General features: G+C 36.4%; 1 protein-coding gene across 5 annotated transcripts; it reads right to left on the bottom strand.

The window, feature by feature from the left end:
• Nucleotides 1-729: 729 nt before the first annotated feature.
• On the bottom strand, nt 730-23,627 carry LOC114287001 (splicing factor U2af large subunit A). 5 transcript variants are annotated; one of them, XM_082888557.1, is made up of 18 exons: nt 23,305-23,627; nt 21,809-21,960; nt 21,389-21,532; nt 17,417-17,484; nt 16,721-16,794; nt 16,066-16,119; nt 15,893-15,952; nt 13,140-13,200; nt 12,085-12,197; nt 11,385-11,500; nt 10,521-10,619; nt 10,245-10,320; nt 9,964-10,052; nt 8,358-8,424; nt 8,173-8,271; nt 7,977-8,058; nt 6,850-6,920; nt 730-1,120 (listed from the first exon to the last, which is right to left on the bottom strand). In XM_082888557.1, the coding sequence occupies exons 1-18, from the start codon at nt 23,389-23,391 to the stop codon at nt 983-985; spliced, it is 1,650 nt and encodes a 549-aa protein (XP_082744683.1). In that variant the 5' UTR covers nt 23,392-23,627; the 3' UTR covers nt 730-982. The 5 variants fall into 5 exon arrangements, 4 of the variants coding, with proteins under 4 accessions (XP_082744683.1, XP_028086040.2, XP_082744684.1 ...); XM_028230239.2 differs by having other exon boundaries at nt 16,724-16,794; XR_014340975.1 differs by lacking the exon at nt 7,977-8,058.
• Nucleotides 23,628-27,415: the final 3,788 nt, after the last annotated feature.

Here is a 27,415-nt window from a genome sequence, read left to right as displayed (position 1 = left end):
TTTTATTTTACTTTCATTATGCAGGCAAAAAGTTACAATTAGGGAACCCCCCACACCCCCCCCCCCCCCCCCCCCAAAAAAAAAAAAAACTCTTATTAAAATGAAACTCTCACTTTTTTGTTCAAATAAATTGAAAAAAATCAAATAGTTATGATTTGAAATTGTAACTAAACACCATTTAATCAAAAAAAAATTTAAACAAATAAACAACTTTAACTTATAAGTACTTTTAAATTAAACGGACTCCCAAAGAAGTTAACAATTTATAATAAAATACAAATATATTTTTTTTTTCTATGTCAATTTGGTTCTTATCATTTTAATTTGTATGTTTACCTTTTAAGTTGTATTTGAATCATAGATTTATGTAAAAATTTGAAAAGGAAAATAGAAATAAACAAATAAAATATAATAACATTTCACTAACAATTTTCATTTTCCTTTTCAAATCCCTACCAAAATTCATAATTCAAATACAACCTTAATTTGCAGATAAAAGAATAGTCCATGTACCGTATTAGCCGTGCTATCTAGCATAGAGAAATACATACTGAAATTGTAAACAGAAAAGGCCTTCACAGCATGTTTTCCAAACACATTTTTTATTCAAAGACTGCATTCAATTGACCAGAAAAAGAAATGAAAAATAATAAAAATTATTCTCCTTTTCCACCTATGTTGTAAAAAAAAGAAAAGAAAAAAAAGAAAGAGTTGAAGAGCCCTCAACTATTAACGAATATCACTTTATCTTTCATTTATGAATCAATACATATTGACTCCTTTAATTATGAAAATTGTATAAATACACCCATTGTGGAGGTGGTCTGCAGATATAAAAAGTTACACATTTTTATAGTTGAAAGAATCAAATATACGAGTTTATAAATGAACGGGTAAAGTGAAAGCTGCTATTCATACAACACGCAGCAATAACCTTCTAAAACTCTATAGTAAGATGAGTAATAATAATAATGAAAAGAGCTTAAGCACTATAGTCTCTATCGTAAAATTTGTCTTCAGCATAATACACAGCAGTCACAACATTGCCCCCAAATTTCCGGCCACTAAGCGAATCCTTTGCCTTGGCACAACTAGTGGCATCAGAATACTCCAAGAACACCTGCAATCAAAACCATAAGTCGGTAAACACCTAAAAAGAAGAAAGTAATGCACACTACAAGCACAGATTTGGATGTCTCAAACATGTTATGTTAATGCTATTGTTTCATTTGCTTTTTACATAACACTTCAATGTACAAATTCATAATCTTGACTGGACCTGTGTGCAAGAATTATGGCTACCACAAAAAAAATGTGTTTTTTAAAACTTGAATTTTGTCGTCTTTATGAAACCTTAAACAGAACACATGGGAAGAAAATATGTAGTCCCCCATTTCTCTTCAATTGTATCCACCTGAGATGATGGACTTCTACCCTAAAATTCAATGTAAGTTGCAACTGTTCAATAAACATTCAAAAGGTACCCTTAATCTTATATGATATCAACAACTAGGAAAATGGCTTAATCTTGGATGGGGAAGTCGGAGATGATTCCGGTGGGTGAGGTGGGGCGGCTACCAGTTTTGGCATCTATTTTGGGATGCAAGGTGGCAGCCTTGCCCATATCTTACTTGGATTTACCATTGGGTGCTTCTTTTAAGGTGAAAGGAGTATGGGATGGAGTGGTGGATCAAGTTCAGTGGCGGTTGGCGGGTTGGAAGCAGTAGTACTTGTCAAAAGGATGCGGCCTTGTTTGGCAACTTGAAGTTTTAGCCAAAAAGTCACTATAAGTTGTCACATTACTCTCTCTACTTTTTTACACATCTTTTCGTAAAAAGTCAAAAAATTACCAAAATAACTTGTTCCCAAACCAAGTATTCTTTCCAATATTCCGACTTATTTCATGTTACTTCATGTGATTCCTATGTCAATTACGAAGCGGTTGGAGAAGTTGTAGAAAGATTTCTTATGTGGGAGGATAGGGGAAGAGGCTTTTCATTATCATTATCAAATTTGCGTTTCTAAGGCTATAAAGGGGTTGAGGATTCGCAGTTTAGTTCTGTTTAATCTAGCTCTTCTAGGGAAGTGGTTGTGGCAGTTTGTGGTGGAAAGGGAGTGGTTGTGGAGGAAAGTGGTAGTGGCTAAGTATGGTTTGGGGTGGGGGGAGTGAAGCACAGGTGAGGTGAGGCAAATACATGGGTGGAGTTTGTGGAAGTGGATTTGATTAGGATGGGCGAAGTTTTGGAAGAGGGTTTGTTTTCGAGTGGGGTTGGGTGATCGGGTCAGGTTCTGGAAGGATAGGCGGCATGGAGCGGTGGGTTTGGAGGTGATGTTTCCTTTGATCTTTCGTATTGCTATTGATCGCGAGGCGACGCTGGCATCTTATGCGCATGTGCAGTGGTAGGTGGTGATTTGGAATGTTGGCTTGCATCGTGAGGTGCATGATTGGGTGTTGGGCAATTAGTGGACTTGCTAGGGTTTTTGTACGGGCTTTGGTTTTTTTTGTTTGGGGGGGGGGGGGGGGGGGCAGATACTTTGATGTGGGCTGCCCGAAGTCCGAAGAGATATTCTTAGTGTCTTCTTTCTTTCATTTGCTTGTGGGTGGGGATGGTATTCCATTTCCGTGAAGGTGTGTTTGGGTGGTCGGTTGTTCGTCCAAAGTTGCGTTCTTTGTGTAGACAGCAACTTTAAGGCATATTCTAACTATTGATAATTTGATCCACTAACGTTATATTCTAGTTAATTGGTGTTGCATGTGTTGTGGAGATACGAAAACGGTGAATCACTTACTTATTCACTACTTGGTTGATTCTCGTCTTTGGATGTTCATTGTTGCAATTTTTGGTTTGGTTTGGGTTTAGTCGGGTTCAATGGTGGAGGTGTTGCAAGGTTGGGCTGGGGGAACGGTTGGGAAGAGACTTCAAAATGCGTGGTTGCTTGTTGGCCATTGTTTGACGTGATTGATTTGGTTGGAGTGGAATAGACGTATCTTTTTGGGTGTGACTCAATCAGTTCCCTAGTTGGAACGACGTTTGTTTATTGTGCTTCTGTTAAAATTCACCCACTATCACCTACCACATTTCACCTACTCTCCACCTACCACTACCACCTACCACACTTCACCTACTCTCCACCTACTCCCAAACACACTCCTATATAATAGGAATCCTTGTAATTGTAATATAGAATCATCAATATATCAATCAATAATAATACATACAATTTATTCTCTCTCTTTCTCTATATATTATTTCTTTCATGGTATCAGAGCTGGTTTAAAACCTAGTATTTTCGCTTCCCCGGCGGGCGGCAACCTCACCTTAGCCGCCCGCCGGACCTCAACCTATTCCGCTGATAAAATCAACAAAGATTTGTGCAACTGTAGTCATGTGTGAGGCTGATGGAGAAGAATTCTTCACCTCATATGACGAGACAGTCTGGAACTGGAATTCTGCAGCAGCTAGATTATAGCTTGGTTGAGTGCCAAGCTTTGGTTCTTCCACCCACTCTTGAACTTGCCCAGCAAAGTGTGAAGGTTCATGCTTGTGTTGGAGGGACTAGTGTGCGCGAAGATCAGCGCATTCTCTCCAGTGGGGTTCATGTTGTTGTTGGTACTCCTGGTCGTGTGTTTGACATGTTGCGGAGACAATCACTTCGCCCTGTTTACATCAAAATGTTTGTCTTGGATGAAGCTGATGAAATGCTGTCACGAGGTTTTTAAAAATCAGATCTATGATATTTTCCAGTTGCTGCCACCCAAAATCCAGGTTGGGGTGTTCTCAGTTGCTGCCACCCAAAATCCAGGTTGGGGTGTTCTCTGCCACAATGCCACCAGAGGCTCTTGAAATCACCAGGAAATTCATGAATAAGCCTGGAAAGAGAAAAAGCTCATGCTAGGATTTGCGAAGTGATTCGCTGCAGGAATTTTGGCTTTGGATGAAACCCTTACCATACTCCACTCATTCTCTCCAACTGTTCTACCTTTTTATTTTTATTATTATTATTATTATATCAAATAATCAATGCACTCATGTTCCCCACTAACAGTGTCCACTTTTGACCCAAACCATTTTCAATCCATCATTTCTCCTTCACCTTTTGCACCCCACTCACCGACTCTCTCTCCACTTTATCACATGGGTTTGTCCCTCTCTCTCCTCCATTTGATTTCAAAAATCACTTATTTTTATTTATTTTTTCCAAGTCACTTTTCCTCTTTTTTAAATACCCCACTTTATTTTGAAACAATCGCACTGATGTTTTTCATATAATCCATCTATAAATATTTTTTATCTATTTTCTTTCTCCCTTGTTTTCTTTTATTTTATTTTTATTTTTTCAACAAAACACTCCCAAAACAAAAACAAAAACAAAAAAAAAAAACAAAAAAAAAAAAAACAACATTTTACAAACTTGTCATTTCTTCATGCCGGGGATCAACCCCGATCAGCATTTTACACCATAAAAAAAATAAAAAAAATATAAAAAAAATAAAAATAAAAAAACACAAAACAAAACAAAACACAACCAACACAAATCGGAACAGTGGGATTTTTCTTCTCGCCTATTCTGCCGGTCTTTTCTTCTTGCCACCGTCTTGGGCGGCCCTTGCCGGTGTTGCCTCCGTGTTTCCCACTCCACTGGGCATGATCACTACTCCCTGCTCCTCCACTGCAGCATATGGCGGCCCTCCAAATCGGAACATAAAACTGGCCTTCCGCTTCAGCTCCTTGTTTTCCGCCTTTAGCACACTTATCTCTGCTCGCGCATCCTTATACATGCGTTGGAGCAGAGCCAGTTGGGCGTTTAACTGTTGCACCTCATTTGTCCTACTCTGCAGCCGGTTCGACAAATTTGTAACCGCAGTCATGGTTTCCACACATGACTTCAAGGTATACTGATTGGCCTCCACATCCGACTGCACCGCCATTTTTTGCTCCACCGACCGCATCGGAAAGTTCAACGGAGCAAAACCAGAGGTGTTTGGTTGAGGTTCACTAGCCACCGCACCAGTTATTTCTCTTGTGGACTCGTTCAGTTCTGGAAAGAGCGTGAGCAGACCACGGGAAGAGGAGGCCATGTTCTGGGTAGCTGGACGGGAAGAAGAGGCCATGTTGCTGAGTGTTTCAGAGACGGGTTGGTTACAGAGTATTACAGAGTTTCTTTCTCAGCAAAGGAAGAGTTGTTTTCAGAGGATTTTTCAGAAGTTTTTTTGTCTGCCTCAGCCTCAGCATCAACCTTGGTTAAATAGCGAGGCAGCCACGCGTATCGCGCGCCACTTGACGCCAGACGACAAACGGGCACGCCAGTCAAGGCACTCACGTGCCTCGCCATCATGTCCGGCACATCTTTTTATGACTTGGGCTCGCCTTTTGATGGCACGTCTTTTTATGGATTGGGCACGCCTTTTGATGGCACGCCTTTTTATGGATTGGGCACGCCTTTTGAAAGATTAGGCACACCTTTTGAGGGTGCGACTTTTTAGGGGTCCGACAAGACTCTGTAAACTGTCCCGACATTGATTCCGGTTAGCTCCTTTATGGGTCCGACAAGACTCTGTAAACTGTCCCGACATAGATTCCGGTTAGTTTCTACAAGGGTCCGACAAGACTCTGTAAACTGTCCCGACATTGATTCCGGTTAGCTCCTTTATGGGTCCGACAAGACTCTGTAAACTGTCCCGACATTGATTCCGGTTAGTTTCTACAAGGGTCCAGCAAGACTCCGTAAACTGTCTTCTACAACGGTCCGACATGACCCCATAAACTGTCTTCTACATCGGTCTGACACCGCCATCCAGTGTCCTCTACACCGTTATGACACCACCATACAGTGTCCTCTACAACGTTATGACACCCCCATACAGTGTCCTCTACAACGGTCTGACACCACCATCCAGTGTCTTCACCAATGGTCTGACACGACCATACAGTGTCTCTTATCCTTTTTTATTTTTATGTATTTTCTTGTTTTGTAACTCTCTCCAAACTCAAGTTGGTTAGTTTCTATCCCCCTTGAGTTTGCGGGGGGCTGTTAAAATTCACCCACTATCACCTACCACACTTCACCTACTCTCCACCTACCACTACCACCTACCACACTTCACCTACTCTCCACCTACTCCCAAACACACTCCTATATAATAGGAATCCTTGTAATTGTAATATAGAATCATCAATATATCAATCAATAATAATACATACAATTTATTCTCTCTCTTTCTCTATATTTTATTTCTTTCAGCTTCATAGTTGGATTATGGTATCAGTAGATCCGGATATGTTGACTTTTGTAGATTTTGTAGAGGACTTGCTTAGTTAGTAGTTTTGGTTTTTGTTTTTGTTTAGGACCTTGTTTTTCTTGTCAGCTAGCTTAAAAACTGATTTTTTGTATTTGTTGCATCGTCTTGATGCTTTCCCAATAAAATTTACTTATTTATCCAAAAAAAAGAAGAAAAAGAACACTTCTTACGCTAATATTTGGATTTTGGACTTGCACAGGGAGAAGAAAAGGGTAAAGACACACAAATATATATATATAGTAAAGTGAAAATTCTCTACTTTTTTGCGTTAAGAAAATAAGAATAAATAAATAATAGTCATTTTTTGTTTAGATGCTACTAAAAGATGAAATATCTACAAGTAATTTCGATTCCCTTTCATTTTCCGATTCCTTTGACAAATCCAAGATCCAAATATAGCATTAAAGTTAATGATGTTTTCAGAAGATTATATGTACCTAGAATGCTGAGCTAAAAACAATATATACATATAGAAAACAGAAACTCTGGATTCAATGTACTAAAGCGAAACAGAAACCTATCATTTACACAGAATGAAATCCATCTACCTTTCCAACACCTGGGACCTGCTCTCCTCCATTAGGTGACGGGCGGGGAATAATGACATTCACCAAGACTCCTAAACATTCACCCAAGTAGAAGAATATTTAGCAGTATTGACATCCATGAATTCATAAAGAAACAATCAGCTGTAAATACAAGTCCTGAAGCAGTAGACATGAGCACAACACAATGGCAACTTTCATTCAAGTACATAATGTGTAATAATAATTGAATAGTTGCTTAATCATGATTCATAAACATTAATCGGTTGTAGGCTTAAATTCATGATTCATGCCTACATCAATGCAAATTTATGGGCAAATCTATTTTGTAATAGAATCGATGGTGAATTGCACAATTTACAATTCGTTTCACGTTTTACAATTCATGAATTTTTGATACTATCAGGTCCGACAGATTCCAAGAAAAGGTCATAATACAATTCTAAGAGTTTAATACAAAAGTAACCAACACCTAATCATAATTTGATGTTATGTTGGTGATCAGGCTGTTTAATTAGGATATAATAAGATCTAGTCAGACCCAACAGATTCTTAACCTTTTTTTCATTTTTTTTCCTCTCAGGAACAAAAAATGTCATAATTCATCATCTAAGGATGTTTAAAGCTAAAGTGACTTGGACCGTGAATTATCTATTGCTATTTTAGTGAAATAAACATGATTTAATATAATATAACAAGCGTCAGGTCAGTCAAACTCAATGCTTCCACAACTTCTCTTTCTTTTATTTATTTATTTAAATAAGCATTTATTGTTTAAATTAAAGTATTTTAGTTTTTAAAATAAAAGGCTGCCACTTATTTTCTAAGTCTTATTCTACTATATTTAGAGTTTTTAGGTCCATTTTTGACATGTCAAGTGAGAATATGTTCTGATTTTTAAATAATATTATGACTAGTGGGATGTGAACTCGCATTTTTGCTATGAATGCAATGTCTACATAACAAGATGGTGTAATCAGGTCCTTGTCTAAGCACTTTTGTACAACACATGTCCAAATCATTTTATTTCTATTTAATTCATAGAGATGATTGTTTAATGGAAGGCATACATTAGAGTGTACACACAAATTTAAAACACAACAGCAACTATTATGGGATGAAACACTCACCAAATTTCTCCCCTTCTTCCCTCATGTCCTCTAAAATTTCCTCGTACTCTCCATCATCCATCAGTTCATCAGCAGTAATTAGCTTCATGGTACCCCAAAATGAAACACCATTAGCACGAATAGACAATAATTACAGTAAAGGGGGTTGGCATGGGGAAGAAAAAAGTCGAACTACAGAGGTTACTATTAATCATACCTCAGTCAAGCATAGAACTTTGGTTGGAGTCTCTGCAGTTGTTGTGGGTCCTGTCCCTACTCCAGGAAGATTCACACCACCAGCTTGCAAGACCATTTTCTACAAAACAAGTCAGGAATGAAAAATGTATGAGCGATGAAAAGGTAGAAATCGAACAGGGGAGGGAAAATAGCATTATCCCCTACCTGCAAAGCTATATGTTGTTGTGCCTGAGATAATATACTTTCATGTTCTGTGTTTACCACCTCATTACTGAAAAATTGCAATGAAGTTGTCAGCTATGTTAAATGGACTTGCATTTACCACCTCATTACTGAAAAATTACAATGAAGTTGTCAGCTATGTTAGATGGATTTGCATGTCAAACAACCTTGCTAAAAGTTTTCAAGGATGTTTCACACTTCATATGCCACAGACATCATCTTAATGTAAAATGCCACTAAATCAATCAAATTTAAAAAGTATGTATGTAATTGCCAATCATAACTTTTAGAAAGCCAAAAGATCCCAACCAATTTACTACAAGGTGAACAAAAAAAATCTCATTGCCTAGTAAAGTAATTCCCAGTAGACTTATCAGAAAGTCATATCAAATAAAACATGCAATGCAAACAACATGCATCATTTTAACATGTATGCCCTTCTACTTCAACTAACGGTTACAGTTATTGGACAATTTTGGAAACCCAAAAAGGCATTACATAGCTCCAAAAAGTGTTCAAATTGGGTGTTCACTTTATAACATAGTATAGATGTTGAAAGATGTTTAAATTACAAATTGGAGGGTTTATCATGTTGAATTAGTGTTAATTACTCATTATTTTTGTTATATAAAAAATTAGCAAATAATTTTTTTTCCCCTTTCTTTTGTTATATTCCCCCATGTCCGTATCCTATTTTTTTTATAATAAAAAAACGTAGTGTCCCATCTCCGCCTTTGTGTCTGTCTGTGCCCGTATTTGAGCTTCTTAGACAATAAATAAGAACACAAGTCAAATGCCAAGACCATTAAAAGTTGTCTATTCAATTGTGAAAGCTCAATCACAAAAATTTTGTAACTAAGAAGCACAGACACAAGACATGATGCAAACACACTGATATGACAATTTCAAAAAATACGGGGCATGACGTGTGGAGGGCATGCACAAAATATATAGCATATATTTATTATATATCATATATATGCATATTTTATTCAAAGAGAATAAAAAGCACAGCATAATAGTACTTTCAATTGATCCAGATATTTTGTTCAAACTTGTAATGTGTTTCATGTGTGTCTAAGAGAGGGAAACATGTGTCCCCAAGTGTCCCAAGCATGATTATATTAAAAGTCTAGAAGTTATATTATTTCTAGGGCCTAAAAAAATTAAAAACTAACAAGACAAGTTTGGACATGTCCAACACGACACCACTTTCTTAGAAGTGTCCATGATTCTTAACTCATAACTTGGAAGAGAGTAATAAGCCGATTCTCTTTCTATATCGATGTGGCCCGGAACTTTCCCAACCACTGAAATGGTATAGAACTTAATATTTTACACATCATCTTCTCCATTGTCAAAGCTAATACATACTGGTAATTTAATTTTACCAATATATATATCTGACAATTTTGAGAGAATTGGAAATAGACTTCCCCGGAGCTTACCAACTGAGAGACCCAATTAAAGCAATGCAATGAAACAGGTCAAAATGAACCTTCCACAAAATTTGACAAAGAGCCGCTGTTGTTACAGAAAAGTTATCTTTTCATATCGATACAGGTTCAAATTATTCAAGAACACCAACCTCATGGTAGCGCGCCGGACAGTTAGAGTCTTATCCCCCATTTTTAAGCCATTAAGAGCAGCACAAGCAATGTCCGTTGCAGCAGGATCCTAAAGTGAATGTACACCAGAGAAGGAACATATTATATAGGAAAGGGTAGAAAATGAAGGGCAGAGTTTTCAATATTCATAGATGTAGCTTCAATTTGAGACTTTGTACCAACATGAATGTATTTTAATAATTGCTTTCACAGGTATACAATGTTTAAAATTTTAGTAAAAAACATTATTAGCTTCATTCACCTTATAGACGCAGAAACCATATCCTTTGGAATTTCCAGTGTCTCTATCCTTCACGAGGTCAAACCCACGCAAAGGTCTGCATCGGTCAACAATTTATCACTAGAACTCGTAATTATCATAAATGACAATATAGCAATGACAACGTAATGAATATCTTGATGCCTCACAAAGTATAGAGCATGCATAAGCCACAAAAAGAAAACAAAATGACAGAATATACTGAAGATTAGAAGAAGAAAGTAAAAAAAATGAAAAATGTCAGATTGAAGACCATACCCAAATGACTCCAGCAATTCTCGTATCTGTGCTTCAGTAAAGTAGTATGGCAAGCCACCAACAAAGATACGATCAGGTCCCTCAACTCCGCCAACCATGCTACAAATCCATCCAAAGTCCAGCATTCCAGAATCAAAATAAATAAACGACTAACTTAAACTGTAAAAATTATAAAATGAGAGTAAACGATAAATCATAGTCCACGTCTAAAATAAGAGTAATGATAATTCAGATTTTGGTTAATAAATAAATAAATAATCACCACTCAAAAGGTACGACATTCGGCGTTAAGCAAAAGTTTGTTTTTAGAAAGATTAAAAGACAACAGATATCCCCAGTGAAGGTTTTTTGGTTTCAATTGTATAGGTATGGGACCCCCTAGATGATATGATATCCCTTCGCTTAATTGCCTCTAGACTCCAGGTTTTGAATGTCAGCAGCAGCAGGGATCTCCATGGACCTATTCCAATCCTTCAATGGGTAAATAGCTCTTCTCTAACAACCCAATTGGTTCTTTACATAGATTCCTAATTACTCAGGTAAAAAGCATATGACTTTGCTGGGAGTGATATCCTACTTTTCTTCTTTAATCTTTCAGGCCTAGGAAAGATTGCATTATTCAGGTCCGAGTTTCTCATTACTTCACTCATCCTCACGGAATTCTCTTCCCCGTAATATAAACTTCATGTTTTGTTAAGAAATAAATAAATAAATAAAAACTAAGAAATAGCATCCTAGTATAACTCCTGAATCCTGTGAATTCCTTAACAAATCAAACACAAAATCCAAGTTCCCACTAATTACCTTAGTGAATTGAATCATGTGACAATAGTGAAGGGAAAATAGATAAATATACTAACTTACCCAGGTACAAGTCCAACAGCAGCTAAGTTAAGGTGAGGGTTTGCTTGGCTAGGACCAAGTGCTGCAGCTAATGTAGGGTTGTAGTCTGTAGGTCTTCGAACCCTCACAGACACCCCCTATAAAGATTGAAAAGGAGACAAGTCAGACAGAAAACCACTAGTGATATACAAAGCTCAAATCAACCATTGAGTAACTAATATTCCATTCATCAAGTTCGATGTTCTATAAGATAAATTTTAAGCTAAGCAAAATATGTGAACAGTGTCATCATTCAAAGTCAATGAAATGACCTTCATACAGAGTGTATCCAGCGGATAAGAATCTCTTTCCCTCCATTCAACCCAGAAACTAAACTTCAAGTCAATAATGACTGTTGCTTACTATCAAACTTCCTATTTGAGTAGGGCCATAATTCAATTGAAATAACAAAGTTTGGTAATAATAGAAGCCAAACAGTCTTAACAATGATCACAAAAATATATTATAGTTATAACACTTGCCATTCCACTATTGATATAGTTGTTATATTTATGTTATGTAAGAATGGAGAACATAGAATACTTATGGAAGTTTTGCCATCAATGTGTATATTTCATTTATCTCTATTTTCTTTAATCACATTTTCAAGGCAATTGGCTAATGTGAGTGCATATCAATGAGAGAGAGAGAGAGAGAGAGAGAGAGTTGGAATTTAGCATACCTCAAATACAATACCATCCAATGCCATTGCATTACTTGCTTCTTCAACAGTTCTCATCTCCACAAATGCAAACTTCTTTTCATGATTAATGTACACATTGACAACTGCATCACCTGCAGTTAAATATAGATTAATGCCTTATGATCTGTAAGAAAATCAGTGACACAGGAGGAAAATGGGAAGACCTTAACATAGTTTTAGTTGGTGAAACATCTTATCATTGCTGCAAAAGGGTGTAATTCTTTGCAAAGAGTGTGAGCGTGAGATTCTAAAGCCATATTTGGTGCGGGGAGGAGAGGTTGAGAAGTTCTATCCATCTCCTTTTAGGATTGTGGTTTATAAATGAGCTGTTGTCAGAAAAAATTCGAGATTGGAAGAAAGTACCCTTTTTTGGGATATTGCCTGCAGACATGAGTTGAACGATTGGGAGATGGAACACTTGGTGGAACTTTTGAGTTTTATTTATTTATTTATTTATTTTTGATAAATGAGTTTTCTTTATGTTTTGCCTAGTGTGGAAAGAGAGTTGCTCTGGTTGATATTTGAGTCTGATAGATTGTAGGTAAAATCTAACTACAATGCCTTGGTGGGGCATGGGGGAACTTTTCCGTAGAAGAGAATTTGGTTGTCTAAGGCTCCTTCCAAGGTAGCTCTTTTTTTTTCCTGTTGCTCGTGGCAAGATCCATACCATCGACAATCTCATTAGAAGGCAGCTTCATGTGAACTGGTGATGTATGCATATGTAAGATGGAGAATCTGACAATCGGTTGATGGTTTTGGCCTTCAAGTGGATCAGTTAGTGGGAGTGTAATCGAAGGACTTTGAATGCCAGGAAAATCCCATTATCATATTAAAAGAGCAACCCACCTTCAAGAGTAGATATATGTCTATTTTGTATAAGTTCTCAGGTTGTGTGGACCCGTCAATTTATTTTTATTTTCCCTTGTAGTGTAGAGGATAGCACCCTTTGGTGCTATTTTTTAAATAATATATTTACTTATAAAAAAATGGAAAGACATTTGTTACCATATCTTAAGTTGATGAACCAAACTGACCTGTACCAGCAGAATTTCCTCCTATAGTAGCCATAACACTGCTAAAAAATGTTGCAATTGTCTGCTTGAAAAATACAAGGGTCAAAAAAGAGAAGAAAAGAAAATGAAGAAAAGCACCCTTAAAAGCATGATAATTCAAAAATCATAAACATATGTAACAAAAAACAGCAAGTCATGGAACAGCAGAAAACAAGAACTACATATACTTCATGATTCTAGAGTAAGCCCATACAGTGACTGAATGAACCTAAATTCTTCAAAACATGGAACAATTGGCATGTTAATTATAGCTATGACATGTGCCTGAAGTAGAAGTATAACATCAGCTTAGTGTAGCTTTCAAAAGCAAATCAGAATCCAAGCAAGAGAAACTAGCACACAATTTTTATTTGAGACAATAGATTCCATGTCAACTTCAGTTTTGTTCAGATTATCAAGAAATCATCAGGTACTGTTAGCCCGTAAGAGTAATCTACCATTCAAGAAAAAGAAATTTAAAAAAAAAAAAAAAAAAAAAACAGTTTGCAGATAAAAGGTGGATCTTGCTTTTGTGGGAAATTGAAAGTAGTGTCCATTAAACAGTTATAAGGATAGCATAATGTTTTTTTGATGCCTCCCTATATACTTAACACATAATGCACATAGCAAACTGATGAAGAATGACTAGGCTTTGGTTGAGGACAATAAAAATTATAAGTAAAAAAAAAAAATTAATTTATATAGGAAGTTGAATTTGTTAACACTTTTTTTTTAGGGGGGGGGGGGGGGAAATAATCAAACTTTATTTGAAAAGCATCAAGGCGATGAAAAAGAATACAAAAATAAAGCCACAAAGGGCCCAACACAACTAACTAATCAAATCCTCAACAAAATCTACAAAAGGCAAAACATCAGGATCAACCGAACCCATAACCCAACTATGCAACATCATAAGAAGCCGACTCTCTAACCAAGGAACTAAATGAACCACACCCTAAAAAACATGCCTATTATGCTCCAACAAAACCAACCACAATAAACAATGGGAAGCAAGCATTTAAGCCCTTCGATGCCTCTTCCCAACCCTACCCCCTCCCCAACTTTGCAACACATCCAAACTGAGCCCAGTTGCACCCACACCAAACCAAAAGTCGCAACCAACATCCAAAGCCGAGATGCAACCGGACTGTGAATAAGCAAGTGATCCACTGATTTCGCATCTGCACAACTCAAACAGCACCAATTAACCATAACATGCAGATGACGAATTAAATTGTCTATAGTCAAAATGTGCCCTAAGGCTACTGTCCAAACAAAGAAAGCTACCTTGGATGGAGACCCCACATCATCACCACCCGCAAGCACGCCATAGAACAAAGACACTGAAAAAATTCCTTTAGACCTCGGCCCATCCCACACCAAACCCCCCAAAATGCACTCCATGCAAAAATCCCAAAAGATCCAACAACTGATCCATCCAGCTCCCAATCTTGAACATCACAACACAAATAAACATTCCAAACAAACGACTAGTAGTTACAAGACTTTATTCCTTAGTTTATATTTGTTTCCTTATTGGATTTTAGTTTGATTAGTTCCTAGTTGAATTTTATTTCTTTGGGTTGCGTACATATTACATGGATTTTGTGTAACAAGCTCTTAGATTTGGCATTGATTGATTACTGAAAAATTGATATAGATTTGGGATTGTGCACCCCCTTTTTCTCCTTTTCCATCCTTCTTTTTTTTCCACTTCTATCTCTTCTTTTCTTCTCCTTCTCCCGTACTAGTGCCACATTAACAACAAGCTTCACGGTGTTTACGATTGACTACGTTTTCAAGTAGGTAAGCGTTCAAATTCGAATTAAATACAACATAGTATAATGCATGTTCACTTGGACTGAAGCACAAACAAAGAACAAACTCAAAACAATTTGTAAACCCAGCAATGTCAAGCTATGTTACAATTGTACAAGGAAACAAATTTCTTTTTCCTTATCAAAAACACAACCTTCCCCTAACTTCTAGATAATCATCTTTTTTTCAGTTTATTAAGCTATTTTTGCCTCATAAGCTATAAGCAAGGTTGTTAAAATTGGGAGCCTAGGTAGGATCGGTGAAAGAGTCTCGTGGATCAGATCGAGGATTGTAAGATCATACTTTCTACTAAAAAAGATAAAATACAAATTAGAATGATATATATTAAAAATTAAAAATCTACAATCCTACACGATCGCATACGATCCTACTTGCGATCCTGTTATAACATCGATCCTACAACAATCTAAATCGTTTTAGCAATGTAGGATTGTAGGATCCTACGATCCGGATTGCAATTTTGATAACCATGGCTATAAGCAAAACTTACACCAAACAGACTGATACAGACTCCTAAAATGTAAAATAAAAAAAAGTATACGAAGCTCTATAAGCTACACCAAACAACACCATTATCTTGCCCTCATTGTTTTCCATGGTTTTCCATGGTAACTAAAAAAGGATAATTATTTTTGTGGCATTTCCTTTTATGTTTTCCTTGTGAAATCCATGAACCAAACAAAGAGTATAGGAAAGACAAAATATGCAGCATCAAATTTGATAGGAACATCACAACTACAAAATAATAAGAGGAAAAACAAAGAAAAAATAATATGGAAATTGTCACCTAATATTACGTCAATAATGTCAAACATGGCAAATTTTGTAAGCAGTAACCCCTGAGGGGTAGAACCAATAGTAGATAATTAATAACCCTAATTTCACTAACAATAAACCTGCTCATTTGCTAGAGGAGGGAGACCGCCAACATAAACTCGGCGTGCATGCCTTGTTGCCTATAGAAAGGAGGTAGAAAAATCCATCATTTCGAAAGAACATAGAATAAATTAGGCATGTTTATAAATTAAATAAAAAAAAACATAAAATAAATGCAACACCGTATATCTACCTGTTGAGTCATGGCTTGGAATGGCATCATGGAAAGAGCTCCCAGTTGATTAACCTATACAAATCTACTCGAGTTACTAACATAAGAATTAAATTTGAAAGAAGTTACAAAAGTAGCCAAATATGAAGCATTGACATTTCAAAATAGGGGTCATAGTTGTGTCACACATATGGAACATGAGCATGGCAGGGACACAAGTCCAACAAGCCACAAACTCTGTCCATTTTTTTAATAATCTTTGTCAAGGCACATGGCGGGACACGATGGGTTCTTATTTTCATTTTCCAAAACTAATTTCGATGGTCATATTATAATATTTAAAAACATTAGGGTTGAACTTAAAATATATATACATATATATAATTCATATCAAACACTCAACAACACAACACAAATCTAACCATAATTCTCAAGTTGAGAGACTGGCTTCTAACGATCTTTGAAGCCTCAATGTAAAGTCTTTGGATGATTTAAATTTAGTAAATTTCATGTTAAATTAGTGCTAGTTTTCATTAATTTTGGTTGTTTATGGATCTAATATTCATATACATAGCAAATAAACAAAAATTTATCTTATCCCTGCCGTGCCCGTATCCCATGTTTGTCTTTGTCCATGCTTCATAGGTAGCCAAGAACTAATGTTCATAAACACTACCACCTGTGTTGTCCCAAAAGGAAGCATGTTTTGGAGCATTCCTGGCATTGTTTGAGGGACACCTAGCAATTGACCTGCATAATTAAGAACAAAAATAAAACAAGTAAATATGGCATGAACCATCAAACAGCAGAAATATTACAATGTGTTGCTACTATGTATCAAGAAGCAACACATCAGAAACCTAAAACCATCTATATCATCATATCACAAATACATTAGAAATAAATAAAAAATAAAAAAATCTATTTCATACCTAATATTATCTATCATTCAGGTAATATAGTAAGAAATTAATTTCATCAATGCATATGGCTGGAGAAATATTCGTAAATCTACCAAATACAAGAGTTGCCGGTTGAAAGCGAACAAGATCCAGCTATTCGGTGCATTGGTTCCTCGTTGCACATAAAATCTACAGTGGTGTCACGTCCATGGGTAGCACAGTGGGACATGTAGCCCAACATTGCCTTCTTACCCATATGATAAACAAAAAGACAACAAACAACCACACACAACAGCCAACAACACAACAATGGTTCTCAGTTTTGGTAATAAAGAATAAAGACTTAGATTAAAAAAGAGGATACAAATATGCAAACAGCAAAATAAATCATATAATCCTCTAATGTAATGATGTTACACAACTAAAAAGTAGTGGAAACTGCTTGTATATCAGATTGCTAAATGGCTAACCTGGGACTGCACCACCAGGCAACAAGGAAGGAACAGGTGGTGCCATGTCAAAACCACTCGTTCGCTTGCTGTAGAACATACATATGCAACAAGTCACAATCAAATTAAACAACTTCAAAACCAAGATAAAAACAGCACAACTTTCCGATAACTTTTTTTCAAATGACAAACTGTCTTCTTCTTTCTTTATTTCCTATTTTTCTTCTTTCCTTCTTTCTTTCTTTTTAGTTTTTCGGACTACACAATGGGGATTTAACAGAACTAATATAATGAAAAGTTGGAATTAATGATATGCGATTGCTTACAAGAAAAGAGACGTAAGCAAAGCAAAAGACGGGTGAAACAAGACAACAAACTGATATTGAGCTTAGCACGCACAAAACCTCATACATGATAACATCATCTGGTAAGGATAATCACCTATTGAACAGAGCCACTCTCACATCAGAAGATTTTCAGAAAAGCTATAAGGTAACTCTAATTCATGCAAAAAAATGTCAACAATTGATGCTTTCTAGAAAGATGAAAGGTGTTAAAATTTACCATCACCTACCACACACTTACCATCACCTACCACACACTCACCTACTACACTCACCTACCACCACCATCCACTACACCTACATCTATATAAGGAACCATTTGTAATATACAGAAGATGAACAATCAATACATCAATCAATAATACTTCATTTTTTACATGGTATCAGAGCTATAAGATTTAGGCCTATCCTCCTTTCTTTCCGGCGGGCAGCCGGCCGGCAACCTTGCCTTCGCTGCCCGCAGGAGTTTTTCAACACATATCACAAACACATACCTTGATCATTTGTGGTGGGAGGTTTAGCTCTCTCAACCTGCTCTCTCTCTCCATGTTGATGGAAGCTCTCCAAATCCGGCGACAACCACTACCCACAGACCTCCATTTGATGAACTCCATTTCCGGCAAATTCAGATCCGGAGCCCCGGAGACTCCTTCACCTTCCCGCCGTCCAGTGGGTTTTCCTGGGCTGCCCTGGAACCCCGGCGACTCCTTCGCCGCCGCTTGAATCCCACGCCGCCGCTGCTGAAGACGGTGTCGGAGACCGACGACCTCGTACAGCCGAGGGAGCTCACTCCCCTCCTCCACATCGTCACCCTCTCCGAGCTCGCCACACGACGACAAGTTCAAACCCTAGCCTCCTCTGGTCTTCTTCGCGAACCTCCGCAAATGGAACTGCAGTGGAGCTTGAAGCATGCCATGAGAGGCTTGTACACAAGTTTATTAGCATTAACACCCCAAAAACAAAATCAGAGTGTGCATAGTCCTTCCTGTACTGCACCACAAGTTTAGTGGCACGATGACCTTTGAGAGTAGCTAGAAGTGTCTTGACATCCTTGACTTCAGAAAGCACGTCCTGGCATCCATGGCTAAGGAACAGAGGAAGTTCCTTTGGGATGCTTGCCATGTTGTAAACTGGTGGAGTCGGCTGCCCATAGTGCTGGTTGTTCTCGAACTTATTCCCATAGTCATACATTGCTATGGTACCCCATCTAATCACTGTTCCCAACCCACAATCTCTCTCTCTCTCTCGGGCCTTGTCTCCCTCTCTCTCTTCCTTTTAATTAACTGTTTTACACACCACCTCCACCCACATGGGTTGGTTTCCCTTTTCCTCATCAATATATTCCCACACTCTTCCACTTTCTTTTCTTTCTTTTTTTTATATCACCCACGAGCCTACTCACATGCACTCACCCCACTTTACCTTTATTTATTTTATTTTATCTTTCTTTTTTTTTTATTCATTCAAAAAAAAAAAAAAAAAAAAAAAAGGGCTCTTTATTTCTCCCTCTCGGCAGCACTGCTCAACTTTCTTTCTTTTATTTTATTTGCTTTCTTTATTTATTTTCTTTAAAATACAAAAAAAAAAAAAAAAAAAAAAGGAGACGCAGGAAGATCTACACACCAAACTCATTTTATTCATATCGGGGTTCACCCCGATCACCATTTTACACAACACAAAAAAAAAAAAAAAAAAAAAAAAAAAACAACCAAAAACACAAACAAAACAAAACCAACACAAATCGGAACAGTGGGATTTTTCTTCTCTACTCTGCCGCCGGTCTCTTTTTCTTGCCTCCGTCCTGAGCGGTCCTTGACGGTGTTGCCTCCGTGTTTTCCACGCCGCCGAGCACGTTCACTCCCCCATACTCCTCCACTGCAGCATATGGCGGACCTCCAAATCGGAACATCACGGTGGCCTTCCGCTTCAGCTCCTTATTTTCTGCCTTCAGCACACTTATCTCTGCTCGCGCATCCTTATACATGCGTTGAAGCAGAGCCAGCTGGGAGTTTAACTGCTGCACCTCATTTGCCCTACTCTGCAGCCGGTTCGACAAGTTTGTAACCGCAGTCATGGTTTCTACACATGACTTCAATGTATACTGATTGGCTTCCACATCCGTCTGCACTGCCATTCTTTGCTCCACAGACCGCATCGGAAAGTTCAACGGAGCAAAGTCCGGGGCGCTTGGTTGAGGTTCCAGTGCCACCGCACTAGTTCTCTCTCTTGTTGACTCGTTGAGGTCGGGAAAGAGGGTGAGCAGTCCACGGGAAGACGAAGCCATTTTCTGGGCAACAGCGTGTTACAGACTATCTCTCTCAGCAAAAGGAACTATCTCTCTCAGCAAAACGAAGAATTTTTTCAGAGGTTTTTCACAGAGTTTTTTTCTCAGTTTCTTGTCTCAGCCTCTGCCTCGGCCTCAGCCTATGTCTTGATTAAATAGCCAAAGCAGCCACGCGCATCGCGCGCCTCTTGACGCCCGACAAACTGGCATGCCTTTTCATCGCACATCTTTTGATAAAGTGGGCGCGCCTTTTGAGGGCGCGACTTTTGAGGGCTCACTATATATATCCATATATATATATATATTTGGGCAGCTTATATACACCATCATACAGTGTATTTTTTAGGGGTCCGACAAGACTCTGTAAACTGTCCCGACATTGATTCCGGTTAGCTCCTTTATGGGTCCGACAAGACTCTGTAAACTGTCCCGACATAGATTCCGGTTAGTTTCTACAAGGGTCCGACAAGACTCTGTAAACTGTCCCGACATTGATTCCGGTTAGCTCCTTCATGGGTCCGACAAGACTTTGTAAACTGTCCCGACATTGATTCCGGTTAGTTTCTACAAGGGTCCAGCAAGACCCCATAAACTGTCTTCTACAACGGTCCGACATGACCCCATAAACTGTCTTCTACAACGGTCCGACATGACCCCATAAAACTGTCTTCTACAACGGTCCGACATGACCCCATAAACTGTCTTCTACATCGGTCTGACACCGCCATCCAGTGTCCTCTACAACGTTATGACACCACCATTCAGTGTCTTCACCAATGGTCTGACACGACCATACAGTGTCTCCTATCCTTTTTTATTTTTATGTATTTTCTTGTTTTGTAACTCTCTCCAAACTCAAGTTGGTTAGTTCCTATCCTCCTTGAGTTTGCGGGGGGCTGTTAAAATTTACCATCACCTACCACACACTTACCATCACCTACCACACACTCACCTACTACACTCACCTACCACCACCATCCACTACACCTACATCTATATAAGGAACCATTTGTAATATACAGAAGATGAACAATCAATACATCAATCAATAATACTTCATTTTTTACAAAAGGTAATGCCAGACTATGCGAAGAATGTCAACAATCCAAAGGGTAATCAAATTTGTCAATGAACAAACACAAAATCACCAGCAGTTTATCTCAAACTACCATTATTTTGTGCATTGAGAAAACAATGTAAGATCCATAAACAGTGCACAGTGTACCTTTTGTAGGACTATATGTTTTTCAATTAATGTATGCAAGGCATATACATAGTCAATTCATAATGGAACATTCTAAGCTTTAAAAATGTGTCATCGGCAAAGAGATCATAAATAAAAGCTTAATTCAAGCTATTAAAGACCTTTTGGAAGGAGAGCGTGAACGAGAACGAGAACGAGAACGAGAACGAGATCTAGATCTAGATCTCTTCCTAAATTTTTCACTTGATCGGGAACGTGATCTATGTCTATGATGCCTCTCTCTATCTTGATCATAATCACGATGCCTGCAAAAATAACTACTATTACACGACATCCAAGACAAGAGTGAAAAATGTGGTGCAGATATTTGCAAGTAACATATAACCCAAATCACAAGTGTCATCAAGAAACAAATATGTATGTATCTTCAGTTCCTAATCACCTGTAATCATGTAGGAAAAGCGGCATACAATTTTGACCACAAAATGCCACAGACTGAAACTCATGTCTCTAAAGCAATAACAAACTATGAAAAAAAATAAAAAATAGCAATGAAGAAACCAATAATTTCCTATCTCAACCTTTCATAATCGCGATTCATGGAACGACCATAACTATTTTTGTGCCTTCCCCTATTGTCCCTCTCATTTCTCTCTTTGTAGTCCCCGGAATAACGGTCCCGGTTCCATTCTTTTTCCCTCGACCTCTCATGGGTTGATTCACGAGATTTGTGCTGCAATCCATTAACAGTCAGTCATTAGCTTGCATACATAATCAAGGCCTACCAGAAAAGGGAGGAAAAAACTTAAAAAATAAACTATAAATTAAATGAGCTTTTGGGAAATGCTTTTCTAGGAGCATTTTTGCTTTTGGCGGCAGAAAAAAATTTGCTGGAAAACGAGTTGGTAAACTATTAAAAAAAAACTTCTTTTTTTGCTGGCTTTTATATCTGAAAAAACAACTAAAAAAACTAAGCTTATATAGGGCTTGTGTTTGTCACCTAAAAAATATTGTCAAAGAAGATTTGAATTTTGGTCTAACAAAACAAAAAAGTTGCTAAAAAAGTGCTTTCCGAATAGGGCACAAGAACAATATAAATTAAGATATACACTACATAAGGGGAGATAACCAAAAATTGAAAGATGGGTTGCAAGTGGGAATTAAATTAAGGGTAAAATTTAAAATAAACTAACATCATAAATATCATTATCATTTAGCACAAACAACAACTTGATTTTGTTTCTTTTTTTAATCACAAGGGTGTCCAGGCTTCACCTCGACTAAGCCCCGGGTACATGTAGTCTCTATCCCACACATACTATGTAATCATCACAATAATTGACCAGTAAATGTTTTTTTACTTTGCATCGCATTTAGAAAGACGACTCGTATTTGCAAAAAAAATCCCAATGAGTCTATAAGTAGCTTGTATATAGTGATGGGTTTTTCATTTTATCAAATGAGTGTTCCAAACCTTTCAACAAGCACAGGAGACAATGGTCCGTTTGCCTAGATGGCTCTATTTAATTGAATAAATTTGTGGTTTCACATGCCATTGGAGTTCATCTATCCAATGCATAGTACAAATAGTGAGATTCTACACGGTATATTTTTACAGCTAAGCAACCAAAAAGACAGCCTTCTCCTACATCTTCAAAACCAACTTGTACATGAGAAATGTCGTACATTCATTCTTAAGCCAAAATTGATTTAATTATTTGATAATTTGAAGATGAAATTTTCCCTTTTGAAAGTGTAACAAGCAATGAGAAAGCATTAATTCAGATCCACATCCCCCCACTCATCTTAATTATTCTCACAAACCCATTTGACAGTGTCAGCTTCTAATTCTCATTTCACAAACTAAAACTTTGGTAGATTATATGTATCCCTGAATGTTAACAATTCAATGAATAAAATTCCAATATCACAAACCCATTAATTCTGTATTGCCTCGATCTACACAATCAATATCCACCAATGAGTAGCAATTATCAACACGTGCGACCGAATTCAAATTTGCTAATTATACTTCTAATCATTCAATGAGCAAAAGAAAGACCCAAATAAAAACAACCTTGTGACGATACGGTGACGATCCTCCATGACCACGATCACCTCCTCTGCTGGAATACCGATCGCCATCGTCGTCGTAACTAGACATTGAAGCTGGTATTGGAAACCCTAACCCTAGGCCTGATTTCTTCGCTGATTTCTGTGCCCTAGTTCGCCATTGCCATTGGTATTTGATTGTTGGAAAGCTGTACGGTTTTTTTGCTACTGACTGGGTTGGTTGATTTGAGGGGTGGCTTAAAACGTAGAGCCCAAAAAAATGTACAGGGGCCCAGTAAGATCAACTGGCCCATTAGAGTTTGTTGTGACAAATACTCTTCATTTTCCGGTCATAGTTAGGGCCCATTGGCTTTTATTTTCATAAATGTTACCGATTAGGGCGGTGCAAAATACCATCAAATCCGCTAAAATCGTATCGATCTACATCAATTCGCACCACTCTATTCTTTAACCATGGTTTAAACTTTAAAATTTATAATTCGCCTTCAAAACAGCTCTACTTTGTTATAATTAATATATATATATATATATATATATATAATTTTTTGTAACTTATAATGAAATATCAAAGTAAAAATAAGTGCAAGACAGATTTAAAATGTGAAATTTATTACAAATTAGTGGTTATATATATATAATATATTATGTCAAATTAGTTCATGTTATATATATGAAAAATATTATGTAAGTTAGTGTTATATATTATGCAAAGATTTGATAATTGGTTAGAATATTTTTCCACCCTCCAATCCGCCTAAAATTGCTCAAACAGTAATTTGTTAATCAGCCGATCTGTCATTAAATTTATAATTTTACTTTCAAACCACCTGAACCGCATCATGTACACCCCTATTACGGACAACAAAAAATGTGTTCACAAAAAGTGTTTTAAAGTTGTGGCTAGATAACTGAAACAAACTTAGAATCAACCAGCCAGTTGACTGGAAAAGGCTTCAATATGTTTTTCGTTATCTTTTTTTTTTTTGGTCTATAGTATTACAGTTTTTTTTTTTTTTTTTTTTGACAATATATAATAGGAAATATTTTTTTAAAATAAAAATTAAAAAAATGTTTTGGGATTGGGGGTGGATGTTATGACTAGGGTTATAAACCAATCTATTCACAAATAGGCTTAGCTCAACTAGCTAAGGGGTTGATTGATTTATGTTTATTTAAATTATATAATAAATATATTATTTATATATTAAACAACATATAAATATATATAAATAATAGTATAAATACACTATTTATATTTTAAATAATATTAATAATAATTTAAAAAATCTTATCAAGTCGAGCCGAACTCGAGTTTCATTAATATAAACGAGTCAAGCTCAATCTCAATAAATAAGCTGAGCTCGAGCTCAACAAAGTTCGGCTCAGCTCATTTGTAGCCCTAGTTCTGATAGCACCCCGTGAGATTTATTCTGATCATATTTTGATAATCTGAATCATTTATACTACAAGATTCGTTGAGTATATTACCCATATGAAAAAATAAAATTAATCAAACAAGTATAACCCCATGATCAAGTCGAATAATAATCTTAAAAAATTATAAAAATCGTGTTAACCATTTATATTTCTAAACATAAATGTGATTTTGTTGTGGATTACAAATGCCTAATTAAATTAAATTTTTTCATGAATGATCTACACAACGAACTTTATATGATGAACAGTTCGAATTATTAAAATAATTTTAAAGCATGCATGCACGGACTCACAATACAATACTATGCCTATAAGGTACAACACAAACGTCATTTCCCGATGTTTTCATCCACATGTTTGATTGTCCAAAAGTAAGTCATTTGCTTTTGAGGAAGTTTTTCGAAGATAAAATTTTAAAAATATTTTGTTTGATTGTCCAAATGTAAGTTATTTGCTTTTGAGGAAGTTTTGGGGGAGGGAAAATGTCGGAGAGAAGAGCTAAAGGAGAGATAGTTGTAGGAAATATCGGAAGTGGAATGGGTCAATGTTTTAGAAACTGGACCGGTGATTGAACCGGAAAAGGGATTGGGCAGACGGGTCACTGGTTCAACCGTCGGGTTGAATCGAATCGAACCGTGACGTCATAATTACGTCATAAATAATTTTTTTTAGAATATAAATTAATAATATATAATAAATTTTCAATTTTTTAAAAAATCTTAAATATTTTTCAGTTATGTTTTTCTTAAAAAAGAAAAAAAAAAGCATTCTAGATATAAGTCATAGTACTCATGCTAACAACAAATAAAATTAAAAAAAAAAAAGAAAAGAAAAACCCATTACTCAAAAAAAATAAAAAAAAGGCCCCACTTACACTCTCTCTTATCTCATTCTCAATTTTCATAAAGGTGAAAACCCCATTGCTCAGCCTCAAAACAGAGGGCCAAAACGATGGGTTCTCTAAAATGGGTTCTCTTGATAGTGGTCTTTCATTCAAGAGAGAGAGAGAGAGAGATCAAAATTTACTTCATTCAACGAGCAAGCACCAGCAGGAATTAGTGAAACCCATTTGATCAAAGAACCAGATCGAGACTCGCAAGATTTGTATTGTTCAAGAAGATTGATTGTCTACAATGGATTTGGACTGTGGGTGTCTTCTTCTTTATTGCAAGAAGAGTTGAGAGCTTGAGTCGAGTTGAGTGATTCGTTAATGGTGATGATGATTGATAAAGAGAGAGAGATGCGGCTGTGCAAGGTTTTGCTGAAGAAGATCTGCTACAACTGAAGAGAAACGAGATAGATTTAGGTTTTTTTTTAAAAAAAAAACAAAAAAACAAAACCGTTCCAGTTTGATTGACCCGTGAACGGGTCGGACGATTCGGCGATTCAACCGGCGGTTCAAACGGTTCTCTTTAAATACACCGGTTTTTGACTTTGAACGGTTCGAAAGGGTTGACTGGACCGGAACCTCACCCGGTCGACGGTTCAACCGGTTGAATCGGCCAGTCCGGTCCGATTTTCAAAACCTTGGAATGGGGGAAACTTCTTTCCAAAAGTGTGAAAATTATAGCTAATATTTTTGAACATAAATAATTACCAAAATATATTTCATTATATATTTTCAAAAATTTGGAGACAAAAATAAGAAAATAGGAAATTACAATGTTATCAACGAGCTTAGGTTACATTAGGTAAGATTGAATTTTGTTTAATCTTTTTGGTGCAACACTACACAAAAATAATAACATGTTAGGCACACTCATATGTTTAGATTATATCACATCTTTATATGTTATATATCTTTTCGTAAAAAATCAAAAAATATATTTATTTAAATCATTCTAAATAACGCCTAAGTTACCATTTGTCTCTTATTTATTTATAATTTTTTATTCAAATTCATTATATAAGAGTTTAGAGAAGCTGTGCAACGGTCACTATTTTGCAATCAATGGAGTTTTTTGGGGGTCTCATTTCAAGGTTTTGAACCATTCATATTTTAGAAAATATCAACTAAAACATACTTTTAAAAATTCAAGTTAGTCGCATATCAATATCCCTTTGCCATGGTTTGGGAAGTTGGGTTTGAGAATTTTTTTGATTAAAATAGTCAAAAAAAACAAAATAAGTTTTTTAACCCAACAAAACATCACATCCAACTCATAATCATTATATTTTTTCTCTCACAAAAAAGTCAAAAATCCTTTCCAAATAAGGTTTTTTTTCACCCAAGGCTAAAATAGCCAAAAAATAAAAAAACCAACCCACTTTTCAAACCACACCTTTATCGAGTCATATTTGTATTCAGATTTATACTTAAAATTAAATTTATCATTCAAATTTTTAGATACACATATATCTTGATGAAATGATATTGATATCCAATTAATTTAAATTTTTTCAAATATATTTTACTTAATATCTTCTATAAAATTTAATCGTTTAAATCATTAAAATAAGATCTAAAAAAAAAAAACTCCATTAACTAATCTTATCAAATAAACACACTATTGTTAGTCGAACGTAAGCTAGGACAGAGACTTAGGCCTCGTTTGGTAAGTAGTGATTTTAATTAAAAAGTCAAAAAGTTATTAAAAAAATTATAAAGCCAAAAAGTTATACCAAAAAATCAAAGTCCTATTTTTTCTCTACTTTTTGTATATTTTTTTGAAAAAAAA

Source organism: Camellia sinensis, chromosome 9 (assembly GCF_055761805.1).
Source record: "Camellia sinensis isolate YWXY chromosome 9, ASM5576180v1, whole genome shotgun sequence".
Classification (NCBI taxonomy): Eukaryota; Viridiplantae; Streptophyta; class Magnoliopsida; order Ericales; family Theaceae; genus Camellia; species Camellia sinensis.
The sequence above is the reverse complement of the archived record's forward strand: the minus strand, read 5'-3'. Positions and strand labels throughout refer to the sequence as shown.

Excerpts from the sequence above, each read along its gene's own strand:
- LOC114287001 (XM_082888557.1), bottom strand. The coding sequence starts at position 23,391 with ATGTCTAGTTACGACGACGATGGCGATCGGTATTCCAGCAGAGGAGGT. Across the intron at positions 10,620-11,384 it reads GCTGTTGGACTTGTACCTGG|CATGGTTGGCGGAGTTGAGG; the intron begins GTAAGTTAGTAT and ends ATGGATTTGTAG. Across the intron at positions 8,272-8,357 it reads AACAACATATAGCTTTGCAG|AAAATGGTCTTGCAAGCTGG; the intron begins GTAGGGGATAAT and ends CTTGTTTTGTAG.